Source organism: Cygnus atratus, chromosome 4 (genome assembly GCF_013377495.2).
Source record: "Cygnus atratus isolate AKBS03 ecotype Queensland, Australia chromosome 4, CAtr_DNAZoo_HiC_assembly, whole genome shotgun sequence".
Classification (NCBI taxonomy): domain Eukaryota; kingdom Metazoa; phylum Chordata; class Aves; order Anseriformes; family Anatidae; genus Cygnus; species Cygnus atratus.
Genome location: NC_066365.1, coordinates 27,440,404 through 27,456,854, shown reverse-complemented (window position 1 = coordinate 27,456,854; position 16,451 = coordinate 27,440,404). Strand labels below are relative to the sequence as shown.

General features: G+C 35.6%; 1 protein-coding gene across 2 annotated transcripts in view; it reads right to left on the bottom strand.

Annotated features, from left to right (window-relative positions):
- SPOCK3 (SPARC (osteonectin), cwcv and kazal like domains proteoglycan 3) overlaps positions 1-16,451 on the bottom strand; it is a 195,929-nt gene that overhangs the window by 14,932 nt on the left and 164,546 nt on the right. For both annotated transcript variants that reach the window (XM_035549781.1, XM_035549792.2), the window contains one exon: positions 4,526-4,645. In XM_035549781.1, coding sequence (XP_035405674.1) covers positions 4,526-4,645 — 120 coding nt within the window. The remainder of the gene's footprint in view (positions 1-4,525; positions 4,646-16,451) is intronic.

The window sequence follows — 16,451 nt, the reverse complement described above, 5'->3', positions numbered from 1 at the left end:
GGGGTGGAATTAGATGATCTTTAAGGTCCCTTCCAACCCAAACCATTCTATGATTCATGACATGAGAGACAATATCATCAGGTGACCCAGAACTCAGAAATTAATTGCCCCAAATCATAGACAACATATATTATCACTTGAGAGCCAACTAGAATGTTCTTATGCATTTTTCACAGTTGTGACACAAAACAAAATGAAGAAAGTAAAGGGGAAGAATTAATACAGTAAAATGATAACAGTTCATTCCTGTTGATGTTAAGTACCATGACATCACACTGAGGAGAGCAAAATTGCTGCTCAGATATCTGAATTAGGGGAAAGATTTTTTTCTCTCTCATTTTAACTGCTTATGTGAAATCTATTTCCATATATGCTAATGAAGTGGGCTTTTATGCAGCTATTTCTGAACATTGTCGAAACTCAGTGAAAGTGAATAGAAGAAGTATTAAGGGTTTAGCTGAATTTCACCTAATGCATATACTGCAAAAGAACTTGATTTAGAAAATGTGAAGTGCCAGCATAAGCTTCCTTCCTCAGCCAAAACAATCCCAAGGGAAATATTATTGACAAACGCACCCCTCATCCATGGCTTCCATATTAGCATTCAAAACATTACATCAAAAGGAACAGAGAGAAATGCTCCTATGTTTTTGATTATTTTTCAGGGGAGAATTTCAACTCTTAGTAAACATAATATGCTTTTCAAGGTAAAAATATTGTTTGCCTGGTTATTACACTCATAAGTAATAAATCTTTGTGTACGTTGAGGAAGATAGCTTTTGTCATTGTTTATGTGGAAATTGAAATAGCATATATACATACGGTTCACACACTGCTTTATATAAAAGTTGTTTATACATACCAAGAGAAGTAAACAGTGTGATTCTTTCTGCTATCAGCTCACTGTAGAGCATAATGAAAGGCACTGACAAATCACACGTGAATAAACACACGTGTACTCTATGCTAGAGTGCAAACTGCCATCTAGATCATGGCCTTTACTTGTTCAGCTTGCAAGCTGCATAGCAAAAAGGTCTTGCACTTGTGATGGATTTGTCTACCATCTTGGTTATTAGAAAACTTTCACAGAAATCACAGAAATCACAGAATTGTCTAGGTTGGAAGAGACCTCCAAGATCATCTAGTCCAACCTCTGTCCTAACACTAACAAGTCCTCCACTAAACCATATCATTAAGGACTACATCTAAACGTCTTTTAAAGACCTCCAGGGATGGCGACTCAACCACTTCCCTGGGCAGCCCATTCCAATGCCTAACAACCCTTTCAGTAAAGAAGTTCTTCCTAATATCCAACCTAAATCTCCCCTGGCGCAACTTGAGCCCATTCCCCCTTGTCCTGTCACCAGGCACGTGGGAGAATAGACCAACCCTCACCTCTCTACAGCCTCCTTTAAGGTACCTATAGAGAGCGATGAGGTCTCCCCTGAGGCTCCTCTTCTCCAGGCTAAACAACCCCAGCTCCCTCAGCCGCTCCTCGTAAGACTTGTTCTCCAGACCCCACACCAGCTTAGTCACCCTTCTCTGGACTCTCTTGAGCACCTCCACGTCCTTCTTGTAGCGAGGGGCCCAAAACTGAACACAGTTCAGTTTTCAGTTAACAAAATCTCACAGCTGAGGCCTACAGTACAAAAGCTGGGAAAAACTTTTCTTTCCCAATGTAGTTTTATCAGGACAGACTAGAGCTAGAAGGACTAAACTTTGGGGACGATTAAGCAGATGTGAATGCTTTCTGTCACATTTGCTGCTCACTAAAATGCTGATCTAGCTGAGAGTCATCTGGCTCCATACTACCCCAAGAGATAGCATTAGGCATAGTAGTCTGTCACCTGTCTACTCACTGTGATTACACAGATAGGAGTAGAGCAAGGATTAATGCAAGACATGGGGAAAGTACCAAAGGTCTTATGATATGCCTAGGGAAATTGACTCTCATTTTGCATCAAATTGTGGGTGGGAAAGAAATAGAGCACAGCTGCAAAGTCCCTTAAACATTTGTGAAAGGTTGCATCCTGAAGTCTCTCCTTCTCCAGGGGGGAAAAAAAAAAAAAAAAAAGGTAAAGGTTACCAGTTTGGTAACAGGTTGACAGCATGGATTAAATGTATTCTGTGGAACATCATATCAGACGGGCCATTTTATTAATGAAGTGATTGTTAAGGAAAAGATACTTGAGGAGGGAGAATTAAAACAAAATGCTAAAATAAGCATCTATGGATGTTTCATTGTGTACAGGGATAATTCTGTACAAAAGAATGAGTTGAAATAAAATGTCAGCCAACAATACAAATTTAGTTCATTCAAATTCTTAATTTTAGGTGAAGGTGGATTAATTTAAAATTCCTGCTCATATGTACTTCTGAGTATGCTAACCTGAAAATTCAGATAGTCATTAGAAGAACCTATTCCTTCCAGAAAAGGTGATGCAGTTCAGATAGTATGATTCAGTCTGCCAGCCTGTAAAACTTTCCAGTAAAGGATATTGGACATTGTCTGAGATAATCTCTGAAAGAAGCCAAATTCTCAGTAAGTCAGGATTTTCAAGACATCAAAAATGATGTTTAAAACTACAATCTTTTTATCTCTTTAAAACTATACAGTGACTGTATGGGAGACTACAGAGAGCAGTAAGCAGTAGTTTACTGTTCTGTTTACCAGTTCTGTGTGTACATTGGGGTTTCTATATATGCTTCAGTAAAGACAACCAGGGAAATTTAATTTATCTCTGCATAATGACAGCTGTGTTATGTCTCTTCTTCAATGAGGAACTTCAGATAGTCAGAACAAAGTAAAAACCTCCAAGTAATATCTGAAATTATTGATCTTATTTACACTTTTCTCTACAAAATTAGTCTTTTCTTGCTTCGAGCTTGTAAGGATATTTGACAATTCCAGTGTAATAGTATCTCTCCATACTAATTTTAGACGAGCCATTTGCAAGTAATTTTCTTTCAGGCTTATATTTTTTCAGTTATTTACAAAATTATTAGTGTATTTGAATCCAAATAATCACACTATTACCAAGCCATAAGAAGATTCCCTATTATCAGTAGCCTCTGGTCCTTCATCTCTTAACACAAGGAACACAAGTATTCTTCAGAAATAGACTGCCTGTTAACTGAAATACTTATGGGACTATGGTATTTTTGTGCTTTGCATTTGATGAACTAATTCCTTAGAGTTTTATCACACAAAATTAGTACAGAAATAGAGTAATTATTTTAAATCTTTAAATAGACGAGTAAAATTTCACCTATTTTTTCAACTCTTTATTTTCTCATCCACAAGGGAATAATAATGGGGGTACTATTGTAGAATGGGGGTAAAGTGTTCTTTTCCCTTTTGTGTCATCTAGTTAGACCATAAATGGGTTGAGGACAAGATTTAAGGTTTTATATAGCATTTATAATAATGGTCCTTCTAGAGACATACAATCAGAATACACCTGAGCACAAAAGGGATTTTGGAAATAAAGTGCTATTAATTATTAGAAATATAATAGTTTGCATAACTAGTAAGATTCAGACAAAAAAAAATGTGTCAGTTAAAAAAACCTGTGTAACCCGGTAAAAACACAACAATGTAGGCACCTTATATTTTTAACTTGATATCAGAATATTGATGCCTCTAAAAGAACATCAACTTAAATACTATTGTTTGGGCTGTTTAGAAATACCAGTCGTGATTGTAACCATAAATGCGGAGCATTTAATAGGTGAAAAAACTCTGAACTGTACTAGCAAGGCACAATCAACTTTCACCATATCTACCTTGGGCAGAAGGACCGAGTCTTTTAATAAATACTGTTCCAAGTGCCACCAGAGAGACTGAAACAGGAAGAAAAATAAATGCAAACAGACAACCAGAAAGGATGTCACAAATTGCTTTTTAAAATGCAGAATGGTTTGTCAGCAAGGAAGGAACTATGACAAGAATAAAAGGCAGCCTGGGAGAAAGGGTGCCATGACAGATTTTTAACTCCCCAACAGGAACGAACAAGTCCAGGGTTCTGTTGGAATGATTAGGACTTTGAATGGGGAAGTTGCATTCAGGTATCTTTTCGTTGTAGCTATTCTTCTGTATAGATCTTTAAGATTCATATGCTAATACATAATTAAGAAGTTATTTGCATTTGTTTCTAGACCAAGCTGTCACACAACCCTAAAAGAGGGGGTGGACTCTGTTTAATCTTAATCTCAACTTTAGCCCATTCCCCCTCATTTTCTCACATACATAAAGGTTTAAATGATAGCTTTGTGACTGGTAGCTGCCACATATTTTCTACGAGTAAAAGTCTTGCCAAACAGCTTTGAAAGTTTAAAGTTAACATCATATATCCTTACTAAGCCATATGGGTTTGCTTCATAAATACGAAATTAACCTTAGGAAAGCACAAAGGTATGGCCTCTTTAAAACACACATAGGTAAGGCAAGTATTAGCAACAGAAATACAGAAGTATGGAAAAGTTTCAAAGGGATGACCAAATAACATAAGTAGAAATCACTTACTGGTTCTTTCAGGCCTCTGAATAATCCTAGTCTTCTTATTCTGAATTCCACTTTCATGAAGTGCCTTAAACCAGTCTCTCAACCTGTTTGCAACCTCCCTGAATTCGAGGTCACTGCATACTGGAAAACAAAATGCAAAATGTTAAATGTTTTTCCCCTGAGTGCCAAATACAACTTTTCAAATTATGCTTCAAGAACATAGCACATGTAAAATAATATAAACATGTTTGTTCCACAGCTTGCTTTCCTTCATAAAATTTACTTTCATTACTTAGCTAGGCCTTCAAAGCCCAATTGGGGTCCTCGAAAATAAAATTATGATGTATAATGCAATTATACATCAATATCATCAACAATATATAAATTAACAAAATCCCTTTCAAACTACTGCAAACAACTAGTTCTAATACAGGTATTTCACATCCTGCTGTAGAAGAGGTTGCATGACAGAGTCCCAGGACAGTCTTTTAGAGGTTCATTGTTATGTTTATTGAAGCAATAGTACAGTCAGCCCTACCAAAACACATTGGAGATTTAGACAGATAATGCAGGAACACTCCACTTGATTCCCTACACTGGAGTGTGAAAAGAGGAAACAGGGTTGACAGATAAAGTCCTTCAAAAGTGTACTGAAAGCTTATTTGATTGAACGCAGTTTTGCGAGCCAAGGATCATGAGCACATAACTATAACAGGCAACAGTGCGACACATTGGTGTTCAAAAGGATGGCTTTGACCAGAAACAGCAAAGGCAGAAAAAGCACACAAAATTGAAGAGACTATCTGTAGCATCAACAGCTACAGATAGGTAACAGACTGGCTGAAGTGTTGTACAGTACTGGTAGTTAGTACTGAGGCCAGCAGAAGAGACATGTAGTAGAGCTGTGCAGAGACAAAGCCTACTAAGCTGCTCGAGAAGATGGCAAAGAAAAGGTGTGCTTGGAAATATCCATTCCAGAAATCTGTTTTCCCATTTCAGGTGTTTGAGAGAAGCTGGGAGAAGATGAGAGAAGTAATAGGACCTGGAAGACTGCAAAAGCAGCAGGAAGGCAACTAGCAAAAAGGCACTGGATGAATTGCTTCCCTAGGTAACAAAATACCTCCACCAACTCTTGGCAACAGGTGTAATTTCCAAATGATATCAGCATAAAACTGCTCCAGGGGAGGTTCAGACTAGGACATTGGGAAAAATGTTTTTACTGTGAGTGTGCTCAAAAAGTGGAACAGGCTTCCCAGTGAGGTGGTGCCTCCGTGTTCAGAGGCATTTGGATAATGCCCTTAGTAACATGTCTTAATCTTTGGTTAGGCCTTAAGTGGTCAGGCAGTTGGACTAGATGATTTTTGAAGGTCCCTTCTAACTGAAATATTCTATTCTATAGTCTATTCTAAAACAGGATCATTTTCCGAGTCTGCTAGTAACTGACTAAGCTACAACCTCAGAAGCTTGTAACCTAAGGCAGCAAAGCTTCACAGCAATGCTCTTGAAAATAAATCTCTAGTTCAACTTGCTTTACCTTTATTATGTAGCAATCTATAATGTTTGATGATATTGCCTTCAGCACACTTTATTAAATCGAACACTGTGAAACACCTATTTTTATTTGAGTAAGATTGAAACGTCATTATGTCAACAACTGTCAATGCCTTTAAAACAGCAGGCATCCCTGCACTTGTTTATTCATCCTTTGCTTAAAACATCTCTTAGGACTTCGATTCTCTCCATGAAAGACTTAGGTGGAATATATAAATACATTTGCATATATTATGAACAAACTGACATTTTACTTAAACCCGTATTGTGCTTTTTTCTTGTGTACTGGAACCTTTTTTTTTTTCTTCAGATAATTCAATAGAGAACTGAGAAAAAAATTGTTAACGACCTACAGGCATATATATTCAAAACTGTCATACTGTGACAACCAGATGAAAGTGGTCTCCCAAGCCAAGACTCCACATCATAATTCAAACTCATGGGACTTCTACACTTGCTACAACAACGACACCTTCCCTTACCACTCTTGCACCAGCTGACAGGCTAGCATAAAGAATCTGACATTAACTTGGAACACCCTGCCCCTTTTTAATTTCCCCTCTCATTACAGCAGAAATAACATAATGTTGTTTTCTCCTCTAACTACCCTCCCTGGGTTTAACAGAAAGACTTTTACAATTGAATCAAAGGGTTTGGAATAAAGCATAATCATTAGGGGTATCTAGCCTGCTATTTAACCACTTCCATTTATCTACTCTGCACAATGTTGTGTAACAATACCACAAGTCCCAGAAACAGCACAGCTACATTAGTGTGGTGCACTGACCTGGCTCTTTTCATCTTCGTCTAACTTGTCCATGTGCAGTGCTGTGTTGATTAACCTCTGATTCTGAGTTGTCCTACTCAGAGGCAGCATATGAGCATGTTTCTCACAACTCTCTCTCACACACACGCACACACGTATATGCATATAAGAGCACATGAGGGAGTGCCAGCTATAAGTAAAAGCTCAGATTGAACAATATTAACAGAAAGTAGCACATGACAATTGCATGATGGAGAGAATGTATGAATCCTCCATTTTGCAGAACCAGATAAATAAGACATACTGAAGATAATCATCTCCTAAACTCATTAAGCACTAATAAAAGCAAATAGTGTTTCTTTAATGACTATGTATAAGAATAAGATATGGCTTGCTGTTTCAACATCTGGTACTAGCCACTGCCATGTACAATATGACCTAAAATGTAATTTTCTGTGCTCTTGTGAATTATATTCCTTTCAAAATGGAATGTACCTACAGCACATTTTGGGCATCACACACATCCCATATCAGATCTCAGATTAGGGGCATTCTTCCAACTTCAACTTCTAATAACCTTTTTCCCAAACTTTGGTTGATGCTTTAAATTATGGTTTCTAGATCAAAACAAAGATTGAGAAAACTATCATATTTTTTGGTTAATTTTAATTATTTTGATAATTTTATCATGGGAATAGATCATCTTCAAAAATCAAGGCAATGCAAAACAAGTTGATTATAACTATCATTTGCTTATTTTACACCTCATAGCTACTCAAGTGCTGGAGTCAGCTCTCAAACACAGCAGGTAATTACATTTACTGTATTACCAGTTTAAATGCACAGTGAATTTTCAGTTCATGACACTTCTAATATGTCAAGTAAAAGCAGATGTCTTCTGCATGTGAAATATACATGAGAAATGCAGCAGAATTACACTGATCTGCACACTTAATAATTTACATGGACAAACAGTGTTCTCATCGAGGAATTAAATCATGGGTTTAGAACAACATCTAATATTTCAATATTTGAGTATCACTTTTTTTTTTTTAATCAAAGAACATTCATTTCATTTACTAACATCCCAGAGGAAGATTTAAATAGTAGAACCAGCAAGCAAATTAGAATTTTTGCCATGAAAATTTCTATCAATCATTTCATTTCCAGGGGATGCTTAAAATATGTTGAAATTTTGAGTAAGTTAAATAACCACTAACCAATCATGCAATTTTACTTTGACTCGAGAGTAAAATCCATTGGATTTTTTTTTTCTCGTTTTCCCTCCTTCCACTCTCCCCTTTTCTCTACTTTGGAATTTTCCATTGAGAAATTAAATTTCAGATTTCAGTATACTTCCTGTTTTTCAGAACGCTTTTCAAGATCTAGCTATGCTAACACTAAAATAGCAGCAGAAGAAAATTAAGAATGTATTTCTCATTTTATGATGCCTGTTAGGTGGTTTTGGTGGAATTACTTAAGGTTAATTCACTATATGTGCCAGTATTCATTCACTTTTATGGTTACTCCTGCATATGATCCTCTCTAAATATTCTGTTATATTTATTGAACCATTTCAGAAACATAAAACAATCTTATGAAAATAATTCCTATATATATATATATAAGAATTGTATATATATATGTATATATACACGTATATATACATTAATCACTAAGAATCATATATATATAAGAATTATTTTCATAAGATTGTTTTATGTTTCTGAAATGCTTTTCAATATTTATATATATATGTGTATATATATATATATAAGAATTATTTTCATAAGATGTGTAATATATATATGTATATATGTAGTGCTTGCAGGGAAAAAAGGCCTATACTATCCTATCATGAGAATTAAAAGATTTAAAAAAAAAAAAAAAAAGAGAGACCTTATCAGAACATGATATTTTATACTGGAAAACGATGGAACAGAAAACAGATTTATATAAGTATGTAAGGAACACATAGAATCAATACAATCAGAACAGCCGAGGTTGGAAGGGACGTCAAAAGATCATTGGGTTCAGCACAGGGTATTAGTGGGGGGGAAATATCCTTAAAGTAGTACAGAAATGTCTATAGTTAGAGGTTATCATATCCGTTTGGGAGACAGGATACCAGCCATACATGCACAGACAAACTGAAGATTCCTAATAATTTCTAAAATGCCTTAACCACATTTCAAATTTTTGTTCCTGTTTTGACGTTCTTCGATTCTATGATTCTATGACATGTAAGAACCTTTCTATGATACCGACATGTAAAAAGGAAAGTAGCAGCAAAATAATCTTTAAAATAGTAAAATAAAGAATTCCCACTGAGAAACAGATCAGTAAGGTTTTTTTCAGCTTTCCACAAACATTCAGATGAACAGACCTAAAAAAAACTTCAGTCTAAGAAGTAGCTTTCTGAAAGTCATGAGAAGTGGCAAATAACACTGAGACATTATCACAGTTACAAACAAATATTTTTTTTTTTTTCAGAGAAGCTGGGCTGCACAAAGTAACCCTGGGCTGTACAAACTAACTCTAAGCTATCCTTAGGTAAAATCTTTAGGTCACAAAAAAATCAGGTATAATTACTGAAAACATCTAAATTGGTTTTGATTTAGCTTGTCTCAGTACAGCACCAGCCACAAGGATGCTTGTGAATAAACCTTGTACTCTCTAGCCAAGGAGATCAGCCTAATGCTCTGTTCACTAGAATGCTATTCGCCAATGAAATGTGCTTGCTCAAGGTTATGCTATATTATGAAAAATTGTATTAATTAATGCACTCTAGAATATGTTTAGGGACTTTTCTTCCCAGTGATCAACTTGAAAAGATACATGTTGCTGAAAACATTGTATGCATTGATCTGTGCTGATTTAAAATAGGTCATGATGAAGTAATTCAGATCTATTCAGACTATTATTTCACCTGATAGACTAGGAGATGAATCTTTAATGGCAAAAGACAGACAGTAAAGGTCATAAAAGGTTAGACAGTAATCAAAAAATGCATATTAAATCACATGAATCCACTCAGGACCTGCCAAGAAGTACTTCTGTTTTTGTCTAATGCCAATGTAAGGGATTCCTGCTATTACAATCAATTCTAGCAGCCATTAAGAGAATTAGTATGGGGTAAAATGAAGTCACCAGCTCAAAGGTTACTGGAGTCTCCTATCATGTGAAGTAATAAAAACTGACTGTCTTTTAAAAACAACTTACATGGCTATGCAAAAACATGACCAGATCTGAAAACTTGTAGGTACCCAATCCAGAAATGTCTTTCTTTATAATAAATATTATTTAAATGTTAGGTGGAACCAACTGTTCAATTTGTTTTCATATACAGTAAATATTACAATTTGTGTTGGCATTTGAATATAATTTACTGATTGGAAGCAGAATATGTGAAAATGCTAATCAGTATATGTTCTTTCAGTGCCTTCAACTCAAGCTAATTGATGAAGAAGTAAAAATAGTGCTACTGAAAGCTATAAACACATGCAGAACATATTTTGGTACTAATGTAGTGAATTGAATTCTCTAACATATTTAAACCAGTTTTAAGCTTTCTGACATAACAGAAAATAATTTAACAGTATACACTTTTTATATAGGTACATACACACACATAATAAAATTATCTGTAATTCAACAAGTGTAAATCATTACCATGTTGACAAAAGCACATTAAAGAGCACATAAAAAGCACATAATTGCATTATGGAGTAATTTTTGTTAAGTGAAGGGTCAAAACGTGATTTGGAAAAAAAAAACGTGATAAACACACCCCACACTATGTAGCATCATTCACAATAATGCAGGGCACCATAAGGTTGGAGACAGAACCTGTGTCTCTGTCTACTTTGGGAAGAGATACTTTCACCTACATTTTCAGCAGCAGACTTCAGTTCAAAATTAAAATCTAAGAACAGAAGGCCTGACAATTGTGAAGGAAGCTATAAAAACCTAAAGAAATTATTAAAATACAATTTAATGGTATTTTGAGTGTAAAACTGATCCACTGATCTATCTTCTGTGTCCCACAGTCAGAATTTTTCTTAAGTCTTTACATAACAGATCATACCATAACTCTCTTCTGCTCCCAAATCTGCTAATGGCCAGTTAGCCTGAAAACTATGATTTACTGACTGTAAAGTTTTAGCAGCCAATGGGATTAAGTTGTGGAAGAAAGATTAACCTTTGTTTCAGAGTGAGATATGAAGAACCTTGCCCTGAAAGAAGGCAGAATTCCAAGACAGAATGTAGTACTTGGCTACCACATGATGTGTTTGTGCTTACCACAACTCCATCAGGTGTTTCAAGGTACACATCCCTACAATTGCAAAAAAGTATCCCCAGCACATACAATCTCATGAATTCAGGCAGGACTATATTTAGAGATTCATGTACATAATAAAATAACAAAAAGTAAACTTACAGAGAACACATGGACAATCCAAAAAACAGGATAACATCAACTCCCTCCTATAGCGAACTAGAAATTACTCCTACCTGAGATGGGTAATTTAACAATCAGTGTGTACTAAAGCAAGACTTCTGATCATCCCAGCTTTCTATGTGTCTTGGGATCATTACAGATGATCACGGAATAATTTAGGCTGGAATTGAACTCCAGAAGTGGTTTAGCCATGCTAAAAGCAGGTCTAATTACACCAGGTTGCTTAGGGCAGTGTCCAGTCATTCATGTCCTGTGATTATCGTGCCATTCACATGAAGGTTCCTCACTATACAGAAGACTATCCCTCTTTAAAATCAACAATATACTACAATCTCATAACTCTAAACTGTTTTCTCCCAAAAGTACAAGAGCATTTTTTCTATGCTGTAACTTGGAGATTGCACCCAGCTGTCCAGGATTGCTAGACATCCAGATACTGGTTATAGCAGCAATTCCAATTCAATGGTGAGAATGCTTATTTAGAGCACTTCACTCTAAGCTGATGCTTAGAGAGCCTGATGTTCTTTCAATGCATTACCTACCATTCATGTACTACTGTATGGCTGAATCTAATGCCCCTGAGATGCACTGATAAACTGCACATCCAGTAGCGCATATAAATGTATATCTTTTCCAGAGAGCCCAGTGTGAAAATATGGTAACCCTAATACTGGCATTATAATTCAGTGCTGCCTTTAAACACAGCATCTATTCAAGTAAACTGGAACATTATATAAAAGACACCTACCCAGAATTAGTGCTCTCTGAGTCTTCCATTCTGCACACGTTTGTGAATTTAACCCTACTTAACTGATTCTTCAAACTGAAAATGCCAGGCTCCAGACTAAAGGTTAGTCCTCATCTGGGGACTCCGAACGTCTAAGAATACCGGAAGTAGGCCAACGGTCTAACAATTCCTGCAATAAATAGCAGCGTTTCTAGCTCAGTATCATCTCTGTCACAAATGCAAAGCACAATTTATGGTAAAGATAAATGTGTTTGCCAAAAAACAATATATTTGTCTGAAGGACAAAAAGCCCTTCAAGCTCATAACTAAAGGACGGGACAATCATTTAAGTTATCTTTTCACAGTCCCATGTGTAAAATCCGAACTTAAAAAAAAAAAGTTGTAAATTGAAAAGCTTCATATATATATATTTCCATTTCTATAAGCTGATGGAGTTTATTAGCCATCTGTTACCTCTAGGGCCTATGATTTTAGGAAGATACCTTGAAATTAACGAATAAAAGCATTTTGATTTCCTTACTATTTAACTAAACATAATGAATTTTCTACTTCAGTTAGTCTGTGTTATGAGATAATTAATATAAATGCTGTAGATACCATATCAGAGAACTGCAGCTGCTTATTCCTACTGTCTCAAATTAATGTTCCATACAGACATTCTGCGCATGATTAATGTTTCATAAAATTTAAAATGATTTCAATTAAATTACATTTTCAAAAAATAAAACTGATTTTCTTGTGTCCTCACAATTTTAAAGACTCCAGATTTAAATATAATGACCACTTCTGAGTGCAGGAAAAATAGTAGTAACTACAAAATACAGAATTTATGCGCTAAAACACTATTTTCAACTTAAAATACGTAAACTTCCTAAAGCATTGTAATTAAATAAGACAATAGTAATTCCTTAATCTGTCAGAAGTATCCCAACTCTACTGTGTAATTTGTGAATTTATTTTCTAGAGGGCAGTCAATACATATGGCTTCCTTTGCTAACTACTACTAACCTTAAGTGTTGGTTATAATTTCTCATCATGCTCTGCTTTTTTGAGCAATTAACTTCTGAGGATTATACTGTTAATTTGTAAATTGCACACTTAGTAAGCTAGATAGCAAAAACAAAATAGCAAGGGGGCAGTCCACTATAATATGTTATCTTTCAAGATTTTTTCATGCCCATAACTTTTTTTGTATTCCTTTGAATCTAATATTTCATATAATATAAGATACCAAAAGTATCAAATAGGGATAGAACAGCAATCATTTTAGTGGTGAAAGCTTTCCAGCCAACCCATTCCCAAAGATGAGGTAGTTTTCCAAATTCATTTTCAAGGCTTCCTGAAAGCATTCTACAGCACTGATATAAAGTCAGGACATTTTCTTCCTCTCAAGATCAGGATTGACAGTGTCCCATAATTATCTCTTTTGTATTTGATAAAAAGTTTTTCCAACCTTGTAGACAACAACAACAACAAAAACCAGATAATGTTCTATGTAAAGAAAACAAAACTAAATATGAATTATTCGTATTATTCCTATACTTCTAACCAGAAATCAGAAAAATTCTATGCTGATTAGAGGCTTCAAAGGTCTACCACACTGGATGGAAGGAACTGATGGCCTTCCTACTGTAGGAGAAGATTACCGCTGTGCCTTGATAGGACCGCCCACTGGTTTACACCTTTTTGTCTGCAAGAAAGGACAGCAGAAGTGAAGACTAGACTAAAACACAGAGTAATAGAAGTTAACTAGAATGTGTTCTGCGAGTGTCTGGCATACAGGAATTTTGCATCACATTGGATCCTGGTAATGTCTGACAAATTTAAGGTTGGCATTGAAGCAATTTTCTTTTTGTATTTACATTGTGATCTAATGCTTTAAATCACTTTGTATGTGTTGTTCTCTTGTGTGCTCTTCTTGAATGCTTAACTACTAACATTATCCATAATCACTTAAGATTGTACATTACAGTTTTCTGTGGACCTGTCAGTGAGGTCTGAGAATAGAATCACTTCAATTTACCGAATTATTTGTGCCTTTAAAAGCCATCAGAGGTAGACAAGACAAGCTCTTTCTGTACTACTGAAGAAAACTATGGCAGTCAATCCATTACAGTGATAATATAATAGCAGGACCCACTCCCCCGGCACAGGAATCACATGCACCGTGAGATGCAAAAACTACTACACTGTGGCAACAGCTCACTGAAAACAGAACTCTACTTAACTAAATGTAATCTGCAGCTGTGTCTTCACACAAATTTAGTAATCAGAAGTTGAAGGATCAATGAAGAAAGTAATGGTTTTAAAAATATATGATTAGGGTACAAATAACCGAAATGTTTACACATGCATACATGAAAATATGTTAGCTAAGTGCAATTATATTTTGCTAGTCTATGCACTGAACACTAAATGGATTGTTTGTGAATGTCTGATGTAGTTCAGAGAATTTTTATAAGCTATCTATGAATATTCAGAAGACAGAAATTTATTTAGCCTTGGTGTGTTCATGCCTATAAATCTTTTTAAAACCAAAAATCCTGCACTACCAACAATGATCCCATTGAAATACAACTATTATTTTTGGAGAGGAAAGGAAAAATTTTTGAAAGTGCTGTTTTATAACTACGTAAGAAGGATATGAGAAGCACATACTGGTGTGGCACATAGATGTGTGAAAATGTTAGAGGGTGCCTATACTAGTGCACTGGGAAACTTTGCAAGATAAAGAACTATAGTGCTTTTTCATTCAGTCTACAGCAAGCACTTCATGGAGAAAACTATTCTCAGAGGCATACCTGAAAGGGGAACGGATACTTCATGCCAACAGAGAGTCTGTTGATTCTTTAAACACAATCAGTTAAATGCCAGAACCCAGGGCAAACCAAGGACAAGAACCAAGAAGAAAACCAATGAGCTATGATATTTGACAGTTCAAATATACCCTTTATGTGATGGCCAGTATTCATTCACCCCAAGCCTGTAGTCCAGAAATAGAGACTACAGCTTGTTCAGTATAAGAAGAAATAGCTCCAGAGCAAACTAATAATGGTCAGTGAATTATTCTGCAAAGCATGACAACATTCAGAAAAGAAATACGCTTTGGGTGTTCTCTTAGTTTAAGGGATAGATTTAATACCCTTCTTCAGGGGAGATATAGAACTGCAATGCTGAAGATGAACTGGCTATCATAATAAAATGCTTCTTTATAAAGCAGTTATTAAGTAAATATGCAGAAGTTTACCATTAGTAAAACTTCCAACTTTCTACAGAAAAGAAAATGAGACTTCCAGAGGTTGGCATCCTTCTTTCAAGACAAAACTTTCAAGATATAATTAATGAAAAAATGGAAAAATTTCCACCAAAAAATGTTTCCCTTTTTCATTTTTTTTAACCTATTCTGACTGATGTGCTAAAATAGTACTGGTTTTCTCTGAGCAGACTGGATTCTAACCTCAATGTTGCCTTTTTCCCATTTCAGATCAGAGTCCATGCGTGTAGATACAATCCAGTTGAACCTAGCAACAGCATATCCCTTTTGGAAAGTTTAAACTATGTTTCTCTGATGTAAAATACCCTGTCAGTAAGCACCAAAATACAAAGTTCCTCATCTATACAGCCTTTCCAGTTAAACTGAACAAAGTCTAAAATCATAAGATACTTGTCATTTGACCCACTGCAGTGAATAACTCTCCTGAACTCTTTTAAAGTGCTCTTCCTTAAGCATTCACAGAGGTAATAAAAATTTGACAGCCAAGTCACTGAAAAAGAGAAACTAACTTACTTGGCTTGGCAACAGAAGATCCTGTATAAGTTAAAAAAATAAATAAATCAAAGCAAACAGTGAAGTTAATGTGCAAGGCAAGTAGAGACCTTGTAGCTTTCACCATTTGCTGTAACACGAAATATAATTTTGAGGGATTCTACATTTATAATGTTGGCACTTAAGATTTCATAAGTCTATAAACTTTCTCCAGCAGAATGTATGGCATTTCTTCTGTTAAGATGAATGCTTGGTCTCCAAACAGCTCTGTGCTTTCTTCTGCTACCTGTACACATCCTGCAGCATCTAGGAAGTGTACAGCATTCCTTTGGAATGCTCTAGTAGCCATCAGAACTATGGTATGCATTACAATTTGAGCCCATCAGAAAGGAAAAACAGGCTTCAATCTGATGAAAACCTGAAAGATGAAGGAAAGATGAAGAAAAACTAAAGGACTCAATTAACTTCCTCTTGCAGGGAGAACAAGCTTAGTTGAGACAGGAAGAGGCAGAAGAAAAATTTGACTACAACAAATGCAGCAAAACAGTAACTTCCCATTATTAACAATGCCAATTCTATGGCTGCAGAGTCATGCATAAGAATGGCAGCTTCGGGTCAGACCAAACTCTATCAAGCCTAAAGTCTTGTCTCCAC